A 24905-nucleotide genomic window follows, 5' to 3' on the forward strand; every position below is an offset into this window, starting at 1 on the left:
CTACTCTGAGTTCTTACAAAAGAGAAGTTAATGCAAGGATTTGGTAGCACAAGTAACAGAAGAGGCTAAGGAACGAACAAAGGCCCAGTGAGGCAGCCCACATATTCATAATAAAAGGAAACTGATACTCTCAAAAGATGATTGGAGGGACAGAGGGCAGAGGTGGTGCTACCAGACTTCAGGGGCCAAGGTCACCTGGTAGAAGCTGGAACCATGGCAGGATCTCTGGGTGGAAACTGGAGCCATGGCGGAAATAGAGAGCGATTGCTCAGGATGGTGCCGCCCAAGGCAAAGAAAGAAAGAAAGAACTAAATCATTTTGGTATTCTGGACTTCTGGGTCACACTTGTAATTTTTTCAAAAGAATAATTTTGTTTATTGCAAAGTAATACATGTTCATTGTTATAAAGGAAAATAGAATATACAGATAAACCAAAATAATAAAACTTGATTCATAATTCTAAAACCTAGAAAAATTATTTGTGTGTGTTTCATATTTATAAATCTGAGATGACTATACTATTTTTAATGGTGTTTTTTTAATGTAACTTTGACAGATTGTCTTTTTATGTTAGTAAAATTATCTTTACAAAATCTTTTTTTATGCTTTTGTAGAGTCTGGAGTATAATTTTTTTTGGGGGGGAAAGACCAAGCTCCCAGGTGATGTTGACGCTGCTGGTCCATGGACCACTCTTTGAAAAGCACTGGTGGCCTCATAGGACAACCAAAGACCTTTGACTTTCCTCTGTTTGGGCTTAGTGTTAAACTAGAAATAAAGTTAGTCACTTGAATGTCCCCTCACACAATTCTCATTCAACACGTTGTAGAGACATTTAAATGAATATCAACACTTCATATATGAGGAAAGAGAATTAATAGGACTTAACATTAACACTTTTTCTCAATTTATGTTTGCAAATGGTTGAAGGTGATCACAGAACACCACTATATACGAAAATGGCTTTTTGTAAGTGTGCTTACTACTGTGACAGCATAAAGTTATAGTCTCTGAAAATGTGCTGTTGCAGACTCATTTTCTTTGTTGCTGAATGAAACTATGGGTGGGCATTTTCCCTCACATTCAAGAGTCCTCTAGTTATTTTAGGAAACAAAATACCATGTTCTCAGAAACCAGCTTGAGGGGGCTGCCCTTGGCCAAATCAGGGGTTGTTTGAGCATCAAAATAAATAATGATAGCAAAGGCTTATAACCCATTAAATAAAAAAGGAATACATTAATCTATACTGATTTAAATACCTAAATTGCTAGGGAAGAAGAGAAAGCTCTACCCAATGGTAAAAAGTCAACTAAGAAATGTACAAAAAATAATATTAGAAAATCATCTTATGGCAACCATCACTGTCATAATTATTTCAGGCAGGAATCATCCATGAATGCTAAAATTAGTGGGTGAAAGTTATGAGACTAATAGGAAATTTACAGTTTCAAAGGCTCTATCCATAAGATACTTAAGTACAAAGGGAAAAATAATAACTTTACAGTGGAGGAACCAAGTGGTAAAGATACCACTTTCAGCAAGGGATTAAAGTTTACAAGGTTTACATCCCATATCAACATCGTGTGCCTCTTGGTATGATGTATTTAGAGGGGCCTGTGGTATTCCTGCCTAAAATGCATTATCTGAATCTATTCTTGAGGAAATTTAAGACAAATCAAAATTGAGGGTCATTTTACAAAATAACTGGCCTGAATTCTAATATACCAATGTCATAAAAAAACAAAACAAAGAAATATTGAGGAACTCTTCAAACTATAAGAGAAAAAAAGATGTGACAACTCAATGCAGCCCATGACATGGGATTTTCTTTTGGTCTATAGGATGTTATTGGGAAAAATAGCCAAATCTGAATAAGGTTTGCAGATTAAATATGTAGTTAATTCAAATATTAATTTCCTAATTTTGACAATTGCAATATAGTTATGTAAAATAATGTTCTTGTTTTATGGGAGTACATACTGAAGTATTTAGGGGTAAGGGTATCATGTCTTCACCTGACACTCAAGTAATTCAGGAAAAAAGTGCACATACACACATGCATATGTGAAGAGAAAAAAAGATAAAGTGATGTGGAAAATGGTTAACATGCAGGTAATCTAGGTAAAGAGCATACAGGACTTCTTTGTAAAACCCTTGCAACTTTTCTGGAAATCTGACATTAAGTCAAAATTTAAAACTAAAAACAGACCAAAAAAAAAAACCCACTTCTTGAAACAAACAAAATTTAGTTCTAATAGCGAATCTCCTGGCTTCATATTATAAAACATATAAGCAGCCCCATCTCAAGCCTGCCTCAGGGGAAGATGGGCCTGTTTAACTATTTCACTTACTCCTCCAGCCTCCTTCCCCATGCACTAGTTACCATTAAGGGCACCTCCATCGGGGGAAAGTGAGAGTGGGGTTTAAAGGAAAGGGGGTTCATGTATATGGCTGACAGAATTGTAACCTGGAGTTGGTGCCCTCTGGTAAGGCTGATTCTAAAGTGGACTCATTTTCTCAATGGGGCTTTTAGGGATCTTTTTGGAGCTCCTGCCCTGCACTCTCCGGGTGTAAGTGGTGCATCCACAGCTTTTTACTCAGTCGTGCACCTCCAGCAGTGGTCGGTTTTACGTCTTCCTGGGCTAGGATACAGAACCAGGCTACTCAACCACACTCACTGTAGGTGTTGCTGTGAGGGAAGTATGTAAATAGAATTAACATCTACAGTTGTTGACTTTATATAAAGGAGACTATCTTGATAATCTGGGTGGGTCTGAGCCTATCAGTTGAAAGGCCTTAAGAGCAGAACTAAGGTTTCCCTGAGGAAAAAGAAATTACACTTGTGAACTGCAGGGACAGCTCTTGTGGGAGAATTTCCAGCCTGCCCTTCCTGATGGCCTGCCCTACCAGCCCCCACAGTCATATGTCAACTCCTTGGAATAAATGTCTGTATCTGTCTATGTGTCTATCTATCACCTATCTATACTACTGGCTCTATTTCTCTGGTAGAACCTCGACATCCATATTTCTCAGGTATGATGAATCAGGCCCCAAGCCCAAATCCCAGTGGACTTGCAAGGTTTTATGGTGAATCCCTTAAATCTCCTTTGTCCCCACAGGCTTGCTTTAAGGTTAAGTCGCATATGATATCTAGTCATTCTTTGTCATATATATTTTTTTCTGGCATCTAGAAATTTTGTTCCAAGTATCAAGTATTGTATGACTACCACTTTAACTGTTTCTCCACTGCATAAGGCACTGGGGACAAATCCTCCTTGTTGGGGAAACTTTTATTTTGCAGTCAACAGAAGATAAGGGAATGCACTTGTAACATTTTTGCTAGGGGGCTCAGAATCATAACTAATCCATAGATGTTGCCTTAGTTTGGGTCCTTCCAGAAGCAACCTTGAGACAAGGATTTATATGGAAGCATTTGGGAGGTGACCTCAATAAAGACCAGAAGGGGTGGGGAAAAGTGAGAGGAGACGGAAGGGAAGGTGGTCAATGAAGGGTGTGTTATCATACAAATTCCCACCATGGGCAACTTGATCTTAATTTCCCTGGAAAGGTCTAGCAGTCACTGGGAACGTGCATTTCAGAATAATCCTACCAGAGCGATGAGTGAGCTGGGGTGCTAGGACACTGAATCTTGGTTCCGTCACCAGTTGAGGGCTGCTTCCAGAAGACACTCATTCTCATGCACTTTGGCTACTGTACAAGTGTGTCAGAGGCAGCCTTCCATCAGCTGGAAGTCAGGCTTGAGAAAGCTATCATCCCAAAGCAGAGGAGAAATGGGCAGAGTGCTGACAGTGTGCTTGAGGTGTCCAATTTTGTTTAACTGAATACACATCACTTATGATGGTGTGTGAGAAGCAAACTCTTTCCTTAATGGATTTAAAACTCCTCCTCTTCCTTAATAAACTTTTTTCATCAATTTCCACTAGAATTATACCAGGGGTGCCAAAAAAATGTATACACATGACTTGTATTCATCTTTTGTTATTGGTATATATTATTACAATTTTAATACAGCTGTTTCTTTTCTTCAGATGTGTATACATTTTTTTGGCACTCTCTGCATCTTTAGTGAACATAATGGTGTACATCTGCTAAGTTTTTTGACAATAACGTTTATAACCAAGAGGCCATTTATTCCACTACAGCCTTAAAGAAGATTGGGAGATTTACCCAGCATGACATGTAATTCATTGAAAAATAAAACACACCTTCTTCAGACAGCTCAGAATATTTATAGCTGCTAAAGCAAAAACAAATATTTGATTACACATCTTTAATTTGTGGATTGCTTTGGCTTTGCTGGAAATATTTACTTTCTCTAAAGTTTGGTCCCTGGGCCTTGAAATGTTTACTCCCAGAAGCCACTGTGATTTAGGCATGGAAGGCAGCCTCCAAGGCTTGAGCTTTCTCTGTGATGTTCTTCTGAAAGGGCATCATGAAGTCGTCAAAGTCCACCTCGTACGTGAGCCGCTCCCTCCGCAGCTCCCTCTTCCTGATGAGTTCTGCCGTCGTGGCTTCAGGACTCCAGACCTTAAACACACAACCACATCCAGAGCAGGCATGAGTATGACTGCCAACAGACATATGAAAATAGATAATTTTCAATATGATTAATTTAAAACTACAAAATTTACTTTTAAGTCTATTTTAACTTGTTTTTCCCTCTTACATGACATCAGTGGTTACACGAGCATCACTATTTCTGAAGGTGACTATTTGGCTACTGAAATGATTTTCACTTACCTTGATGATGACTTCTGGCCCAGCTGCTCTTCATTTTTAGGATGCCAAAACAAGGGAGCCACGGAATTACAAGACCCTTTGGGTTTGTTACATTTATGTTTTATGGGGAAGTCAAAATTATTTTCATAGTAGAAGGTAGAGGGAGGGGGTGGCCTCTTTTTCAGCATGGCTTGATGGGCATTAGCAAGATACTCTTACTCTCCAAAGATGTCTGCCTCTTTAATTATAGATGTTTTAGGAAGCTACTGAATAAATTCAGTTTTTTAGTATGAAACTCCCATGTGAGATGGTGGTAGTGAGTACAAAGAAGAAGGGTTGGGTCTGAGAAGTACCAAGAAAACGTATCTGTAGAATTTGGTGACAAAATGGCTACAGGGAATGGCACATTGACCAAAGAAGATTTCAATCTTTCAAGGAAAATGAAAATGGCACTATAGAGATAGTAATAGAGGGCGGGCTGAGTGGCTCAGTTGATTAAGAGTTAGCTTAAGAGTGCGACCCCTGAGCAACAGGGCTGCCAGTTCGAATCCCACGTGGGCCAATGACGCTGTGACTAAGCTGAGCTGCTGCTAAGCTGCCAACAAGTGGCAGATGGCTCAGCTGGTGAGAGCACATGCTCCAAACAACAAGACTGCCTGTTTGATGGTGGGCTATGCCTGCCCACAACTAAGACTGAAGTCAGCACCTTGAGCTGAGCTGCCACCCTGATGGCTCTGTGGATAGAGTGTGTACTCTTAGCAACAAAGCTGCCAGTTCAATTCCTGCGTGAGATGGTAGCTATGCCCACCAGCAACTAAGACTGAACTCGGCACCTTGAGCTGAGCTGCCGCCCAGATGGCTCAGTGGATAGTGTGCACTCTTAACAACAAGGCTGTTGGTTTGACTTCAGCATGGGATGGTGGCTACACCCACCCACAACTAAGATTGTAACACAGCACCTTGAGCTTAGAGGCCACGAGCTGCCGATGGGAAGCCAGATGGTGACTGGCGCCCTCCACAAAGAAGGTTGAAGAACAACAACTTGCCTGTTCCCTTTCCCCAATTCCCCAACACTGCTCCCCTCCCCCAATTCCCCAATTTTTTTTAAAAAAAGAAATAGTAATAGAAGAAACCAGGTATTGGGAGCTAAAGAAGTTGGACTTACTGGGTCAGAAGTAGCAGGACTTGGCAAAAGGACATTTTCAAATAGTAACTATGAAAGATAAACTTTGGATATTTGAGTGTTCTGCATAAAAAGCATTTGCAAAATGACATTATGAGTTTATACAACATTATGAAGATCTTTCCAAAGTACTTACCCTCCGTGGAATAAATGTGATGTCCACTTTTTTTGTGTAACCACTGGTAATCAATGAGTGGAGATAAACCACATTGTCCTTACTCATTTTCTTTTCTTCTAATATAGTTGGTACACTATACATGGATGAAAGTGGTTCCTGGAAATGAAATTTAAAAAAACAACAACTATTAGTTGCATAAACCTATATACACCTTCTCATATTTGGTGTTCTCCATCTTACTCTGAATCCAGAAAAATAAAAACTAACAATGCTACTATATAAATAATAATTTGAAATGAAATAGAATATTGTTATAATTTTGGTTGGAGAAAGAGTTTGCTTTGTTTACTTAATTAGTAGTATCAGTGACAGCTCTGCTAAGTCTTCAAGATACCCATATTTGACCTGTAGCCATTCATTAATTAGGTTGTATTCCTACTAAAATGATAATGGTGCACATAGTAGGAGCTTTAGTTGATAGATCCTCCTTCACCTCTGGCCATCCTTACTCTTGTCCTCCATGTTTGTTACTCTCTACTATCTGCCTAGGATTCCTTTACCCTATTCGCTTCCTACCACCTACATTTCTCCAACCATTTCCACTTGATAACATTAAAGCTTTTCCTTCTTAAGTTTCATCCCCTGTCCAATGTCTGTCAAGAATCTCCAGGGATCCTTCTGCTTCCTTAAAAGAAGCTTCTAGCCGAGAAATGCACTTAGAGTGTCTCTGCTAATGATAAAGCCTTGATGTCTTGGAAATCCCCATAGACAACAACCTCAACCTTCTCCTGATAGTTGAGGGGTACCCACACCACTCCAGATTACCAGGAACAGTTAATTTGGTGCCTTAAACCTTTTAGAGTCATTTTGCATGATATCCAAATCACAAGTGGCCCCATGTCCCAGGGTTCAGTGGTAGTCATTAAAATTCCTTGTGGGGGGTGGTGGTAAGGTGACTAATGAAAGATTATAAAACCAAAATGAAGAAAACTCATGTTTTATTTCATTCCTTATAAGGGCCACCCTCTTTCCCTTTTGGGCCATCTCATTAAATCTGTATAATTCAGGACCAAATATACAGATAATATATACATACATATTATACAAATATATATATCCAATGCCAGTTCTGTTTTCATCATTCTAATTGTATTTGGCTGAGCCAGTTTGGTTTTATGTGTGGGTTCTGTTTGCAAAGAGTACTTTTTAGTAATAGAATATGTCTTGCTAGATATTTCTTTAAAAGTATTGCATAATGATGCTGAAAATATGGATTGCCTATTATTTGGCCCATGTTGTGTAACAATATATAAATAGTGTCACTGCCCCATCCCCCAACAAGCTTTTAAGGCATTCCAGTTACTCATGGGTAGTCACTTGCTTTTCTTACCTCCTCTTTCTTAATTTCAAGGCTTTCGGTCTTCACTTTAGGAGGTGGCTTGCCTTTCTGTTTTTGGTTTTCAGTTTTTGGCAGGTTATCTAGCTTTTCTTTAATTAAGCCAATTATTCTATAGTCAGCATATGCCTTTGCAATATCCATCGGAGTATGTCCTGTTTAAAACATAAATTCAGAGTGATATAGTAAACACATTAATAATAAACTGTGTAGAAAAATCTCAGCACATCAACCCTAAGTACGTGGTAGTAAGGGTGATTACTAAAGCAAATAGTAGGTGTAAGGTCACAGAGAGAGATCAGATGTTCTTGAAAGTAGACCAGCTCTGAAATCTCATAATTTGCAGTGCCATTTACTGGCAAAACAATCTTTTCTTGCTAATTTTTTGAGTCTGTTTCTTAAAAAATTGATAGGAAACATCTGTAGATTACATTTTAAATATCTGGTTGCTGGTTCACTTCCCACATTGTGCCCATTTCCTTTCATGTGACAATTTCACTTTGTCCTCCCCTTTCCATGACATAAGGAGGTATATTCTAAAAGGCCTAGGGAGGCAGATGGTCACAAACGCTCTAGGAAGGCGGCTGGATATTATGACACCTGTAATGTCCCCAGGAGGCCTAGCACAATGCCACCTGTGACTCAGATGAAGCATGCAGCGGCCAGGGGTTTAATGATCTCAGATCAAAAGGAAGCAATGGGTTCCACTATAAGAAAATGATGCCTCTAAGCAAGGAGTTCCAATATTTATTCAAATTGTTTTTTATTCTTCGCTTGTGATATTTATGATATCAGGTAGGCCTCTCCATTTGATTCCCAAAGAGCCTCAATTCAGAAATGCTTTTGTCCAGCTTTGGAAGGAATCTAAACCTACAGAGGCTTTAAACGATGCCAATTATTAGGAACTGACAGTTAAAACGCTGCAATAACCCAAGGTATGATCTGCACACTGGTGTAAGTCTACAAACTAGTGGTTACTGGGCCACCATGAAATAACCACAGGAATTGAGAGTAAGTGTTTAGAAATTTCTACAGCAATCTGATAGAAGAGTTTTCTGCCGTTTGAATCTAATCATGAAAAAAGTTTGGGCTTGTATTTTTTTTCCACTTCATTTTTCTAGTAAATCATTTTTTATTGTACGTTGTAAAAGTATCAGTCCATGAAAGATTGCAAACATAAAGAATTGGCCCTTTAACACCAATGATTTGCAAGGTAGTGAGTATGAGACAAAATTCCATAGCATTTAGCTCAGGTTTGGATTTGTATCAATAATTCAGGGGAAAATATGGTGTTACAAGAATAGAATCAAAAGGGGTTTGGAATGGAACATAAATTCTCCTCTTCTAACCCAAACTATTGGTAATATAAACACATACCTTTTCTATTTTCCAGCTGGAATTTAGCACCAATATCAAGTAGGTATTTTACAGTATCCAGTCTACAGCTCTCAATGGCTCTACTTAAAGGAGTTGAGTTGGTGATTGAAACTGCATCTATCATGGCTCCGGATTTAACAAGAAGCTCAACAATATCTTGTTGGCCTGCATGGCATGCAAAATGAAGTGGAGTCCACATAAAATTATCTGTTGCATTAACGTTAGCCCTACAAAATAAGATAGATGCACAAGCTGAAAATATGGGTTGATCCAAACACTGGAGGCTAAGTTAAGATTTCACAGTTTTATCAAATTGTGTAACTATAAAAGGCAGCTCTGAGTAATGCTCTGCCATATTTTTTTTGACAAGTGTTCTGCATTATCTGACAATCTTAGCTTTGTGTATATATAGGTTTTGTTAGTTTTAAAAGGCACCTAAGATCATAGGGGTTATAATTTTTGCAAAGGTTAAAATCAAGAAAAATTATAAAACTGAATACAATGAAGATAAAAGCTGACAGAAAATATAAAAGTTGTATTATTCCACTTTGTATCTACTTTCTCTGCATACTATGATATTTTAAATGCACCTTCATTATTAAAATTCTAAGCATTATAAGGTATTATTTAAAATTTTAGTCCTTTTTAAAGATTCACTGTCCAAAAGTTCAAATTCTCATGCATTGCTTTATACTCCCTCTTGATAATATACACATTTGAATCCTTCTTTGATATTAAACATTTATAGTAATAATAACAACAATACCTTTTATCAAGTATGCAATTACTATGTTAAGTGCTTTACATATTTTAAGTAATTTAATCTTTAACAAATTCTGTAAGCTGATTCCCATTAGAGCCCCAGTGTAAAACTGAGAAAACTGAGGCACAAAAAGGCTAAGAAACCTACTCCAGGTTATTAAACTATGGTAAAAGAAGGAATTAAACCTGAGTAATTGCTTTAGATTAAAAAGTTAAATGAAAATGTCATGCTTTGATATTTTAAAGGTATTTACAAATGAACCAAGGAAAAGACCGCTCTCTCTGGAGCAGGGAATCAGACATGTCCTTAGCCAGTCATGAGAGCAATATATCCCACTTGTTGGAATTTGTTCGGATGAGAGAGAGAGAGAGAGAGAGAGAGAGAGAGAGAGAGAGAGAGAGAGAGAGAGAGAGGAAGAGAAATAAAAAATTGATTCCATGTAAAGTGAATAAGTTTTAGAGATCTGCTGCACAATATTGTCATTATAGTTAATAAAACTGTACTGAGCACTTAAAATTTGTTAAGAGGCTAGATCTCATATAATCTGTTCTTACCACCACAATAAAATAGTTTTTTAAAAATTTAAAATACAATGATAAGTGACTCCACACCAACTAGGTAAAGCTCTGAGACCAAATTAAATTCTCTTGGGAGGCCAGCGATACCCAATCAAAAGGCTTCTTTTAACCCCACAGTGAAAACCTCTTGGCCTTCACTTTGTGCACAGTTGTTATTGGCAAGCCATCTTTGTGTATAGACATTCCTATGTTCCTATTAGCCTGGTTCCCCATATAAGATCTACCTGTAATCTAGACTTCAGGAGTGAAGCACATTTTTTATGCTACCAAAATTCTAAACTTGAATGTTATCTTAGCTTTCCCTTCACTTCCTTGAAATCTGAAGACTTGTAAAACTTTAAACCTCACCCAACCAAAAACATACCCTTTTTCGAGAAGAAACTTGACCACATCTAGGTCTCCACTTGCACATGCAGTCATTAGTGGTGTTTTGTAATAATTGTCCTTCATATCCACAGGAATTCCTGATTCAAATGCTTTTTTCAGAGAAGCCAGGTCTCCCGCTTTGGTGACAAAATTAATATTTGAAAACACCGTCGCTGGGTTGTCGATGTACCAAGCAGAGTCATCCTGAATGGGATGTCGTGGAGGATGGTCCTGGTTAAACCGATTGCAATCCGTTATATTCTTGTAGGTTTCAACCATGTAATGTGGCGGCCCACCATTCCTCCGGCGTGGGAACGCATGGTCAGGGATGACGCAGATTGGGAGGGGTAAAACGAACTTGCCTTTCCTTGCCTTTTTGGCCATCCCTTTTTTCTTTTTCTTAGGCCCATAAGATCCCAAGACATAAGGCTTGCTTAAGTATCTGGTTCCCTTAAAGAAATCGTTAATGTTGACCCCTCCGCCCCGGAGTTTTTCATGAAGTTGAGCTATGAAAGCCAGCTGGTCCGAGTCGACTAACTCTTGCCTCTCCTCCAGCACCAGCACAAAATCATCCTTGCTGACCGTCCCATTGCCCCTGTCCACAAACGAAAAGGCTTCCCGAAGGGACGTCTCATTTACTACTGACCAATCGTGAAGTCGAAGGGCCCAGAGTGGATTAGGATTTTTGGCTCCTGGCTTGGCCAGTTTATTAGCGATTCGCTCCGCCCGCTGTATTTCCTTGCTTGCAGCTTTGAAGCCCCCTTCCTTAGCCAGAGCCTTGGGCGTTTTATGATCTAAATTCTTCCACTTCAGGTCACATCCTAAAACATGAAGCATCATTATTATGAATGGTGCCGAGGCATCTGCATGGCTCTGCACGACATTGATCCAACTTCCAGTGATGAGTCAAAAGTTTGTCCCCAAATTATTCGTATGTAGAGATGAGCACATTTAGCTATTGTAATTCCAAAATTAAGCTATGACATTTTTTTCTGTGCTTCACTTTGGTGAATTCTGAGGGAGATGTGTTTCCAATTTACGATCTCTGTCCCCAAATGATTAGGACATTAACCCCTCTAGATATTTAAAACAAACACCATATCGGATACTTGCTAAGGAGACTTCATGACAAGCAGGAAAAGAGTAAGGGTGACACGAATTTGGAAAAAAGCTGGATTCAGACAGCTCGCGTAGGTCCCTAGGAACTCAATGCTGAACAACACCTACTTCTTTTTGAATGATTACGACTATAAATCTGTGTACAACCTTAAACTATATTTTATCTGTATTTTCATGAAATGAATGTCATTTATATTGCTCTGCTGTTTTGTGGTAAGGTCATGTGAACAAGCTAACAGTAATTTGTTTATCAAATCTAAAAGGATTCCAGCATTATATTTGTCCACGTTACATATTAAAATTCATTTTCCTTTTTGGTTCCTTACTTAAAATTATGACACCAACATTACATACAAGTATTCTCCAAATAAATACACTTTTCTGAATGCATCAAGGAGTCTACTTTGTGCTTCCAGGAAGGCTATGCTGTCTATAGTAAGTGTCTTGAGTCATTAAAAATCCATTATGTGCATAAATGTCAGACTATGAAGAAGCTCTTTCTAGTAGGTATTCTGAATCTAGAAGACTCGTCTATTGCTTTGCCAACATCACATAATCAAATCAAAATGCTACCTAATCAGGGTTTCTAGCAACGAAAATGTATAGGCAGCTGCATGTCAAAATAAAACATGTCCCTCCAACACTTTAGTTTCATTCCTTGTCACAAAGCAAATTAATCACCAGTGCTTTTCAAGACTAATACTTGCTTTAGAATTGTCAAAAATTAAAATTTTACACTAATTAGTTTATTAGCTGATTAGTTTATTAGTGGCATTAAAACAGTACTGGGACAATAAATATTCTAACATGTTTATATTGGACAGTTCTAAGAACAGTGACTTATTTGCAAGGGGTCTGGATAGTATAATTCCATAGCATAATAATTCCAAGTATGCTGTTTTTCCTGGGCTTTTTTGCTTATTCAGGGTGTCTGGGGTTTATCTAACATCTCTCTAGCCACTCCTATCCTCACCCCAGCACTAAGGATCAAAGGATTATTACTGCTTTAGCTTGCCTTCTTCGGCTCCCAGGTTACTCCTAGTTAGAAACTCATCTATGTGAATAAAAGACTCCAACATCCCAGCTTTAAGATCTGAATGCATTTTCCCTCTCCTTTTGATTTGGGAGACTTTTTGTCTCCTTTATGATTAGCAAAAGAAAACCCTATTCATTTCCTTTGTGATTTATGTTCTGCTGTGATCAAGGCACTAAATTTTAGGGGCTGGTGCTGTATAGAACAGCAGCAGCCAAAGGCCTAAGAGAAGAACTCTCCATGGGGCCCGTGCTTCAGAACCACTCCAAACTCCCCTCCCTCCATCTCTGGACTTGGCATTCACACTGCTCACAGAGACTTGTAAATTGCTCCAGCGAAAGGACCAGGGGCAAAAGAGGAATACATTGAGGACGAGAGTTTAATGTGGGAAAATCATTCAGCCTTTACATTTAAGTATAGAAGCGAGTAAACGCAGTTTACTCAGAAGTGAACATTTCATTGCTAATGGTGTTTCTGCTGCTCTAATTGACTTAGATCTAAGATTTTATTCTGCTGTTATGGAATTGGGTCACCAACATAGGATCTGGTGACATGGTTGTATTTCTGAACATGTTATAGAACTCCGAACACTTTTGGACATTTCTTTTAAAACCACAGTCTAGTCTTATATTCTGCCATGAAGATAAATCTTTTGCATGACTGGGTAAGGCCTTTGTTGGCATGGCCCAAGCTCTGGCCCTTTGCTTCTCGGTTTCCTTTCTAGGACTTTATCCCAGGAGTACATAAACAATACAGTATATGTCTGGTGATACTGGTCCCAATAAGAAAGCAGTTGACATGTTAAAGATGAAAAAGTTTGTCACAACCTGGGCAGATCTTTAGTTTTTAGAAATACACAATGTTAAAAAATGAAATGTCAGAATAAACTGACAGTGACAGATTTGAAAAGATTGATGAGACAATTTATGAGGGCAAAAACTGCATTTGATGTGTTTTCCTTTATTTGTTAAAAGTGTTTATTATTTTGGAGGATAAGGAAAAAGTATGAGTTTGTATAAGTTTATAAAAAGTAAAAGTGGATCAGTTATTACGCTGTTAGTTGTGCAGGCACATTAGTCTTATTTATAATATTAGTGGTTACAGTATGGGATCTCTAAGTCCCGGTGACTTCTATAATTCTGTGCCTGCATAGAAGACAAAAAAACAAAAGCACTTTCTCTATTATAGGGTCACTGGAGTTTAAGTTTTTGCCTACGTCTCATATACTGGAAAAAAACACACCTCAAAACCCTACTATAATGCCATAAAGTTCAGCAGAATGTACTCCCATCTCTAACAGAGTTAAAAACTTTTCATGTACATTTAATTAGCATGTAATTAACACTAAATTGATCCATTTTTAAAAACTTAATTAGCTAATACTATCATTTTAAGGAATACAATAAGCTATATATTACATAGTTTATATTCCTAAGTTACTTAAAAGCTACAGAATAATCTAAAATAATATTACTTACATTTCAAATTTTCCATAAAAGTTTTCATTTTATTTCATGTTTCTCCCCAAATATTTCCCCCATAATTTCAAATTATCCAGAAAAGTTATCTTTGCACTTGACACAATAAAATATTTTTAAAAGTAAAATAATTAAGAATTAAGACTAAAAGACATGGTTTCCTTGTCTTATCCTTGTTTAGATTGATGTTTACATTAAAAAAAAGAAGTTTAATAACTATAAACACTTTATAATAATTTGTTGACTCGTGAACATTCCTCTTCAGATTTTTAAAAATAACCTAAAAAATATTTGGGGAAATGGATTTTTACCAATTTTAAGACCAGATTCATGATTTAACAGAAAGTAGAGTAAGAAAAAAATTTCAATTTTCTTTCTACATTATATGAGTGAGGTTGGGCTACTGAAAAACATAAGCAACTGACAAATGAGAGACACAAATGCTCTGCTTGTGTATGACATGGGTAAATCATAAATATTTTAAGAATAAAATTTTACCTCTCTGAGCTATATATTTACAGCAATCTGCAAAACCACCCATGGCAGCATAATGAAGTGGTGTATTCCCATTCATTGCAATCAGCCCCATGTCTCCACTGTAGATAAAAAGAAGCTTCAATATCTGCAAAATAAATAGTGGATATTGTATGGGGAAAAGGAATATTCATTTATTGAATTAAGACTGCATGTGTGGCTATTTAAACTTAAACTGAAATGAATTAAATAGAAAACAAATCTTAAAGTCTCTTAGTTTTATTTAGCCATATTTAAGGTACTCAAAAGCCATACACGGCTACTGAGCTGCACAGCAGACATATAGAACATTTTCATCATTGCCACAAGTTCTATAGAACAACTTTGATCTAATATAGAAAACTCTATACCAGCTGGGCACTACCACTTTGGTAAACCTAAGTGATTTTAGAAAGCATCAGACTATGGCAAACATCATCAGAGGAGCAAACTTCATTTGTCAAATGTAACTTGCATGATGACGTGTATTTTTATTGCAGGGAAGAGACTCATGACAAAATTAAGGATAACTATGTTAAAACTCAGAGAAAATTGAGTAATTTTAGATGTAATTCAGAATTTAAAAAAAAAGGACAGCATCGGTTCCTAAATATTTTGTTTCCACAATGTCACATACCTTTGAGATAGCCTTTGCTGATATGTCCAGATAAGCAGAATACTTACAGTTTAAAATTTAAATGAGTTATTAGATGAACACAAACATAAGGGAGATAGCAGTTATGTTGGCATTATTGTCCCCACAATTAGATCATGCCATACTTTTAAGATTCTAATATGTAATGGAGGCGTAAAATATAATAGTCCCAGTTGGCAAAACTTTTAAATTATCATAGTTAAGAATACAGAAAAAAAAACATTATTAACTATATATATATTAGCAAACAGATAAAATTGAATAAGGAGCTAGAATTTTTTAAAAATAATATTTGGTGTAAAACCTATTTTAGAATTACTTAAGGAAATCAAGATGGTAACTCAGAAAAAAATTGTCTTAATGTAACCTACATAATATTTAAAATTTTTGAGGAAAAGGAGAGAAAATTTTTAGCAACAAATTTTTAAGCAAAGATCAGATTATTACATCAAAAAAGCCTCCTTTGGCAGCAAAATGTGCAGCATGGTGTCTCTCATTATCAAATGCATTCACTTCACCTCCTCTTTCCAATATCCCTCGAACTAGTTCTAGCACTCCTTCTCGTGACGCTTCCATTAAAGCCGTGCGACCTGTGGACTGGACATGAAACAGACCAAATTCTGTTTTACACTTGTTATGTTAATTGTGAGGTTTGGTATAAATACAGTCTAAACCCATTTGGCCTTAGATTCACACTGACATGGTTAGTTCTCTACATTTTTATTAGCTTCATGCAACAAATAAGAAAAATCAAGTCAGTACAGTGCGTCAATCTCCAAAATGGAGGACTCTAAAATCAGATTCAAGGTCACACCAGATGGCCCTGTGAGAAAATCATGCTAAAAACTGAATTTATTGGAAAGAAAGTAGAGCAAAAAGGTAGAAAATAGGTAAAATATATGCTAAAATTAGGTGATAGGTGTTTTCTAATATGAAGAAAATCTATTTTTACTGTCTCAAAATTACAATTAAAAGATAAGAAAATCAAATTTTCCAAATAAGGAGAGAGAGCAAAATGAATCAGGGAAACAGCAGAACTACATATTTTCTTTCCAAAATGATACATTTTTATTAGGTATCAGTGAAATTTTGTCTGTTTTCTATAATGATATGCAAAATAAATACTGATTTTCCAAATGTAATTAGGAAACAGACTGTAGAATCATGGGAATATAATGACAGTATATCGTCTTAAAGCATTCTGAATAGAAATGAACAGTCTATAAGCTAATCGGATAATTTTACCATAGTGAAATGCAAAAATTACACTAAGACTCTATAATTGAAAAAAAAAGAATATTATAATCACAGGAATAGTCATACTGAGTTGAGAGCATTTGGATTGGCTCCTTTTTCCAAAAATGTCAGGCACACATCTTTAACATCATGTGCTTCTTCACAAGCTTTCAAGAATATTGGCTTTCCATCATAGGAACAGTTGTTGACATCTGCACCATGTTCAAGGGCAATCAACGCACAGCGATAATGCCGCTTAGTAGGTAAAATGCAGTAAAACAAAATACCTGTAGAAAAATAGAATCCCCAAAGAATACTTAATAGTCTATATATATTTGAATCAGATAAAAAGGAAAAAAACAATAATTTTAAAATCCATAATTAGCTAGTTGAAAGTGATAGAGCAAAGGCATATCTGGCTTTGTTTTCTCTCTGAAACCAACTGAAACACCAAGCAAAACAGTTTATGCGAGGTGAACTAGGTACACTGATGTCAGGGAAGACAAACGAGGTACTCAGAGCAATAGGCTATGTATTGTAGCATCAAGGCTGTACAGGGCAGTACTACCCAGGTTATGTGTAAATTTATTTGTTTTAAATTGCATTTCATATTTTTAATTCTTCCCATGGACTTGTCATATTGTTTTCTCATACACTCATCTTCCAGAACCTTGACAGGTTTCATGTGAATTTGAATGAGCTTAGATATTAACCACATGACTGTTACATTTGCTATAAATATTCACTTTAACTTGTTTCAAATTTTACCTTGATTGTTTACTTTCAACTTTACCATTTTAGATTTTTATGCTATAAAATTTCTCAATCTGTTTTCTTTGTGAATTATAGCTCTGTTTCAAACTCAAGAAGGTGAACTGTTCTCTATTACAGTGTGTTCCAAAGTATAGTCCACAAAACTCAAGGTATATAAGATGTAATAAGAAAAAAACATTTCATAGTAAAAGAAACATGGAGGGCCGGCCAAGTGGCTCAGTTGGTTAAGAGCTCGCTCAAGAGTGCGAGATCTGAGCAACAGCGGTTCGAGTCCCGACCTGAGCTGAGCTGCCACTGAGCTGCGAACAGGTGGCAGGATGGCTCAGTTATAAAACAAACAAACAAACAAAAAAAACCATGGAAATATGAAAAATGTTACCATCTTTAGTCTGCCTGACAACTGTGAAATCAACATGTCAAATTTGTTTTACCCAATGTTTCTCTAATGAATTTGATAGTGCAACCAATTTTGCATGTTGCATTTATCAACATCCTAGTGATTCAGTGGTTCATGGAACACACTTTGAGAAATGATATTCTATACATCTTTGAGAGCCTTGTTTCTTTTGTTTTTGTTTTTTTTTTCAGGATATGATATTTTAAAACACATTTCACTCCTGAATGCACCCAAATTTTATTTTGTTACAAGGTGTCATTAAGTAATTAAATAATTTTTCCTTTTCTCTGTCCTCTCCTCTGTTTTAAGCAAGTCAGTTATCAAATGCCAAGCTTGAAGAGAGTTACAAAAGCAGATTTTGTTTCTGTCAGGAAACATTAACATTATAAAATTGGATTCAGTTCTCTACTGTGGGACTGATGTTATGGCTTTGTACTTGAAGCAAATCTTTGGACAACTGATGAAATCTACCAATTTATATTAAGCCTGATACTAATTTTCTTAGTGATTTTCATGAGGCTGTGTCAACTCCTGCAAGAACCTCAAGTTGTTTGGGCAAGAAACTCCCAGACCAGGGTCTTGAGATGGGATTAGGGAGGCGAACAAGGTGGGGAAGTGGGGTTATCTCATCTGAATAATCACAGAAATGTCATGTCTGGCTTCAAGTCATATTTCCAAATTATTTAAAATGACCCTACAAAGTTGGAGTTTATGCCAGAATCTACCTTAGTCCTTCAAAGTCACAAATGTAACTCCTTTCTACATCAGGCTACTATTGAGAGGGGACGAAATCCTTCTGGCATCCTAAATCTAGTAGTACTCAAGGTTCTAAAATATAAAAAAGAGTAAGAAATGCTCTCCCTCATCTTTTGCTCTAAACAAGATTTTATATTTTATAATGGGTGATTATGATTACGATAATATCAAAGTGTGTCATGTTGAAAATTCTCCACCTTTAGGAAAACCACAAAACAGTTTAATCTAATTCTAATTTTCTTTTTAAACGAAAACTCTCAGAAGTGGTTTCCGTAAGATATACCTATACTGTTTTCAAATTACGGGGAGTTGGTGTTCTTGTGTACAGGAGTGATTCACTTCTAAAGTTGGAAAACCAAAAAGCCCACTTCATTGGTTTTCGGCTACATAAAGAACTGCACGTGCTGGATAGCATTTTGGGAGTCTTACCTTTTCCTTCATTATCAACTATAGTCATATTTGCCTTTGCCTTGGCCAGTATTTCCATGGTCAATTCATGGCCCAGTTCTGCAGCCCTCATTGTCGAAGTACAGCCCATCCTGTCTTGCACATCAGGGTGAGCACCAAGACTAAGGAGAAAGTTGACCATATCAATGTCATTGGACACCGAGGCTAAGTGCAGAGCACTGTGTCCATCGACAGGATCTGTGAAATTGATTAGCTCAGGGTATCCAAGCCTGGTCAGCTTCTCTATCTGCTTCTTGTCTTTGTTCCGAACACACTGAAGAACTTTGTAGATCTGCAAGTTCTCAAGTCTCTTATCTGCTAACGCCATGCTTGACCAGCTTCTTGAAAACGCTTTTCTGGACCAACACAAAAACTACAGCAGAAAACACACACACACACACACACAACCAAAACAAAAACATGTAACTCTAAGTTAACTTTGTCACCTTTATTTTGATTAAATAATAATAGTTTAAGCCTTCCCTAAGAAGAGAGGCTGTGTCTTATGAAATGTGATTACCTTAACTTATTGCAACTGATTTCATGAAAGTAGAAATTACATATAAATACAAAAATACTCAGCTAACATAAAATGTTTCAAAACAAATCTTCCATCATAATGAGTACAGCATTGTTATGCAGTTTCTTGTTATCTCATTTAATCTTCCCTCCTCAAAACAGCCTTCCCATTTACCTAGGAAGGTTAGGCTAAGTAAATTGCCAAGTGAGGGTTTGAGCTCCCCACTATGTGGCTCTGTACCAGCATGTCCCCCCACAGTGTGGAGACCATACAGGTATTATCAGTTAAAAAATGTTATAAAGAATGTGTAACATTTCAAGTGCTCATTATAAACAGGAATCTACTAGGCTCTGTGAGATACCAAAGAGAGATGGGCAATTGCTGTGTCATCGCATGTAAGAATGTGGTAGGTAAATGGTTGAGACAACTGTAAGTTTTCATAAATAATCCTATTACATTGTAATAAGTATTTTAATATGTAATTTTATCTCCTTTTATTATCTATGGAAATATAGTCATTTGAATTGACTAGTAGGCAAGGCTAGGTATACCCAACTTGCTTTTCTTCATTTTTTTCTGGGAAAAAAACAACCCATTATCATATTGGGAATCCACTCCAGATAGTACAGTGGTGCTATCCTAGGCCAACTCATTGCCTCGGCCTTCTTATCTGTCTCACAGCTTCCACAACAGCCCTCTATTGCCCATTCTCTATTCAGCCTCAGAAAAATCTTCGAAAAATGTAGTTAAGATCAGAGAAGCTTCCACCCCAACATTTTAGTATAACTATTTTTAAACATAAAAAAGTTGTATATTTACCACTGAGATCCTACCATTAATACTTGACTTGCTTTATTACATACCTACCTATCCATCTACCCATTAATCCATCATATTTGCTGATCCATTTCAAAGTGAATTGTAGACATAGTCCAGCATACATATCCTTAACTGGAGTTTAATATTTGTTTACAGCTCTTTTTTTCCCCTCCTTTTGATCTTTTGAATATATAATAAAATGTATAATTATTAAGTGTACCATTCCATGAGTTTTGTATACAAAATGTAAACATTTATGTAACCCAATCGCCTATCAAGATATAGAACATAATCTGCATACCAGAACTTTATTTCCAGACCAACTTTTAAAAGCACCTCAAAATCTTTCCATTGTGGGCCAGCCGAGTGGCTTGTTGGTTAAGAGTTGGTTTGGGAGCGTGAGCTCTGAGCATCAGGGCTGCCAGTTTGGATCCCACATGGGCCAGTGACGCTGCCCTCTACAGCCAAGATGATGAGCAACAGCTCGACCTGGAGCTGGGCTGCCGTGAGTCGCCAGAGACAGCGTAGGCTGCCATAAGCTACCGTGAGCGGCAAGCAGCCAGCGTGAGCTGCCGTGAGCTGCCTTGAGCGGCCGTCCAATGGCCAGCGACGGATCTGCCTCACCCGGGAAGAGCATAATGATAATACCAATATGGGCCAGTGAAGTGACATCCTCCACAACTAGACTGAAGAACAAAAGGACAGCAACTTGTCTGTTCCCCTTCCTCAATTCCCCACTGCTGTTCCCTCTCTCAATTCCCCAATAAAATCTTTAAAAAATAATAATAATCTTTCCATCGTAATCAGAATAAATCCAAACCCTTCATGATGGTTTGCTCTCTTCCCCTTTAGGCACCTTCAAGTCCCTACCCCTGCCCCTCACTTCAATCTCCCTTGATTTAGTAATCAACAGCCACACGGGCTTTCTTTCTGTTTATGGAACAAAAGCTCATTCCTGCCTTTGAGACTTCTTGTTCCCTCAGCCTGCAGTGTGTGATCTTTGCTTAGAATTTCTGTTGGTCAGCACTTCTCACCATTCAAATTGATGCCACCATGTTACGTCATTCCTTTGTTTTATTTGCTTCATAATTAAAATGAAACATTTCTCTATACAAGGTCTGACAATTAAGTTCGTGAACTTGTTGCAACGATGTTGCTAACCTTTTTTTTTTTTTTGATATCGGAGGGATCATTCATTATGAATTTGTGCCAACTGGACAAACAGTTAACCAAGTTTACTATTTGGAAGTGCTGAAAAGGCTGCGTGAAAAAGTTATGATGACCTCAACTTTTCACCAACAATTCATGGCTCTAGTATCATGACAATACACAGCACTGTCTGTGAGGGAGTTTTTTTGTTTGTTTTTTTGTTTTTTGATTTTTTTTTAGCTGAGCCATCCTGCCACCTGTTGGCAGCTCAGCAGCTGCTCAGCTGGGGCAGGGAGTTGAACCTCCCTGCTCTGTTGCTCAGAGCTCAAACTCTTGAGCGAGCTCTTAATGAACTGAGCCACTCAGCCAGCCCTTGTGAGGGAGTTTTTTAGCCAGTAAACAAATCACTGCATTGGAACACCCTCCCTACTCACGTGACCTGGCCCCCAATGACTTCTTCCTTTACCCAGATATAGAAAATATTGAAAGGAAGTCATTTTGATTACATTCAGGACAACAAGGGTAATACAATGACACCTCTGATGGCCGTTCCAAAATTGCTTTGAAGGGTGGACTAGGCGCTGGTGTTGGTGCATAGCTTCCCAAGGGGAGTACTTTGAAGGTGACCATAGTGATATTCAGCAATGAGGTAGGTAGCACTTTTTCTAGGATGAGTTTGCGGACTTAATTATCTGTCCTCGTATAACATTTTTAGAGATATTCAGATATATGTATATTCAATTTATGTATTGTATATCTCCCCCACTAGTATATAGTCTTCATGGAACAGAAGCTATATATTATAATGACCATTATTTCTCCATGACCCAGAACTGACTCATATGAGGTATTCAATAAATGTTTGCTCGTAAATGAGGACCAAGAGTTAAAATACTGAGGAGTGGAAGGAATCAAAGAAAATTCCTAGATTTCTGGCTTGAGCAACGGGCTCCCTGTGTCTGAGATGGGAGCTCAGGATGCAGTTCAGATTGGTCAGAGAGTGTAGCTGGTTAAGCTGTGGACATGCTGAATTAGAATCCACAAGGCAATAGGATACATAATTCAGGAGAGAGTTCTTAGCCTGGTCTAGGGGAGTTGTGAGGCTGTCGGTGGTTGCAGGACAGCCTGAGACTGGATCACAGCAAGGAAGAGAGAGTTGCAAGTGGGAAGAGTGACTACCACCATCAAATGCATACTGTTATCTTGTCCTTCCTTTATCCCCACGTTTCTGCCTGCTGTTTATTCTTCGTGCTTCCTCCTCTGCTGCTGGGACATCAACCATCACATGGCTTGTGACTTCAATGTCCTCTTTGCTGTAGCTCCGTCCCTCTCTTCCCTTCTAATCTGTTTGTAATGCGTGGTGGACTAGGAAACCAGATAACGCAGCTTGTTAGAACCGTGTGTATAAATAGGCTCCCAATAAGTCCTGAGCTGCCTCAGAAGTCATTCATTTGGGTTTTGTTGCGTACTTAGTGACATTTATTTTAGCTGCTGTTTATGACTGGTTTGATTATTATTATCAGCCAAATTCTGGTTAGGTGCAGTGTCGTCATACTGCACATGTATGTACAATACATCCTACACAAAATAGAGTAAAATGCTCCCAAATAGCTTATTAATTGTACTGAATCGATGCCACCTCACTTGTATGGACAAAGCTTTCTGAATCAGTGACTTTATTGTTGACTCTGAGAGCACACATCCTAAACAAAATTAGCATTATGTGGCATTATATAATCAAGCTACAATGGTGAACTCAGCAGCCCATGGGCCAATCCTGCAGTTTGCATCCCTCCAAAGTGCTAAAGCCCCGAAGTGCTGGGGAGACAGCAGTGCCCTGTGTGGCATCCTTCAGGACCAAACACCAAGACTGACCAAGAACCTCACCCCACTGGAGGAAATAACAGAAGTCCTGCCCTCTAGTGCTGGTTTCCTCATGAATTGTGTAGCATCTCTGATCCTCAGGAGGGTCACCACATATACACACACCCCAACATACATGCTTTACCTCAGCACGGCCCTGGGGCACCTTGGCATACCCCGCCTCCTTTCCCCCACCCCCCAAAAATCTAACCAACTCTATGGACAGTCTCAAAAGACAGTGGAATAGAACAGTATTTCTTGATTTGAGGTCCACGTTTGAGTCTGAATACTATGAAAATATATGAAAATCTGTGGGGAAGAGCGGTGTCCAGGTGCATTTTCCCCCTGTGGGGGTGGATTCATGGAGCTCATCAACTTCTTAAAGGAGTTTGTGAGACAAGGGTGGTTTCTTAGAAAAAGGAATGAAGGAAGGCATGCTTGGGAGAGTGGAAAGAGTACAGGATTGGAGGTGGGGAAATGTTGTTTGTGATCCCGTCTCCTTCTGCATCATTATATAAACTGGTTGGACAAACCTGGACAGCAACCTTTGTAGTTTGTGCCTCAGTCTCTTCCTCTGTGAAATGGGATAACAATAGTACCCACTTCATGGGGCTGTGTGAAGAGGAAATGAGCTAATCCTTGTAAAGTACTTAGCAAAATCCCTCAAAGCAGGCTCACTATGAATAATCAAACTTCAGTGAGTTTCAACACACCCACAGGCCACGGTCTACATTTGGGGAGTTCTTTACTGTCCCTTTCCAAGTCTCACAAGACTCCAAAGGGGAGAATGGATAAGATGTAATTTCAAGGGAAAGGCTAGGTAGCAGGGCCCAAGGTGCCAAGCTCACCTCTCAGTCCTGAGGGTAATCAGGAGCCGCGGATGTCCGGGCACTGACGCGCCTCGGCCTGCGGGGGCGCCCGGCGGCCCCAGCTCTGGTTCTCTGCTGCCTGGCGCGGGGCCCAGCCGCGACCTCGGGCTACAAGAGCACGGCTTGGGCGCCCAGCCGTGAATGGTGTCCCTTTGGGCAGAGCAGGCGAGCAGGCGCGCAGGGCTGCAGAGAAGAAGAGGGTTTGTGTGTCCATGGACCTGAGGTCCGCCCTGCGCGAGCACGCGGCCAGGTGAGCGCAGGGGGCGGGGTGAGAGTCGCCCAGACGGAACCGATTGTGAGCTTCGGCTACGCAAGGCCTGGTTGCCAGCGCAACCGACTAGATGCGGGGCGGGGCGGGGCGGGGCGAAGCGGGGCGGGGCGAAGCGGGGCGGCGCTCTTCTTTGCCTGCCGCAGGCCGCTGATAGTCCGGGCAGTTGGCGGGGTCCTGCCCAGAATCGTGGAGGTGGGCTCAGCGTTCCAAGCGGGCTGGGTGCTGGGGTGGTGCGCCCAGTGCGGATCTCCAGTAGTACTCCTTTCTTTCATCCTCTTCTCTCACTTCCTGACTTCATTAAAAAGTAATTAGAAACATAAAGCTCATATAGTAAAATAAGTTAAATAAAATGCCCAATAAGATAAAAGATAAAGTTAAAAGAGAAAATACAATAAATTATATAACGAAATGAAAAGTGAATCTACTTATCGGAGACAGCTGCTGTAGATTCTTGTAAATCTACCCAGAAATTTTCTTTGCATTCTCT

General features: G+C 38.6%; 1 protein-coding gene across 3 annotated transcripts; it reads right to left on the minus strand.

Moving 5' to 3' along the window:
* Positions 1–4108: 4108 nt before the first annotated feature.
* ANKEF1 (ankyrin repeat and EF-hand domain containing 1) lies at positions 4109–24441 on the minus strand. Of its 3 annotated transcripts, none has more exons than XM_019635233.1 (10): positions 24127–24441; positions 18910–19049; positions 16641–16840; positions 15765–15914; positions 14648–14771; positions 10518–11340; positions 8813–9039; positions 7430–7590; positions 6058–6195; positions 4109–4546 (listed from the first exon to the last, which is right to left on the minus strand). In XM_019635233.1, exons 2-10 carry the CDS (start codon positions 19016–19018, stop codon positions 4388–4390), a joined length of 2091 nt encoding a protein of 696 aa, XP_019490778.1. In that variant the 5' UTR covers positions 19019–19049; positions 24127–24441; the 3' UTR covers positions 4109–4387. The 3 variants fall into 3 exon arrangements, with proteins under 3 accessions (XP_019490778.1, XP_019490777.1, XP_019490779.1); XM_019635232.1 differs by having other exon boundaries at positions 18910–19300; XM_019635234.1 differs by lacking the exons at positions 18910–19049; positions 24127–24441 and having other exon boundaries at positions 16627–16731.
* Between the last annotated feature and the right edge of the window lie 464 nt (positions 24442–24905).

The sequence above is a fragment of the Hipposideros armiger genome, unplaced genomic scaffold, assembly GCF_001890085.2.
Source record: "Hipposideros armiger isolate ML-2016 unplaced genomic scaffold, ASM189008v1 scaffold_20, whole genome shotgun sequence".
Lineage (NCBI taxonomy): Eukaryota > Metazoa > Chordata > Mammalia > Chiroptera > Hipposideridae > Hipposideros > Hipposideros armiger.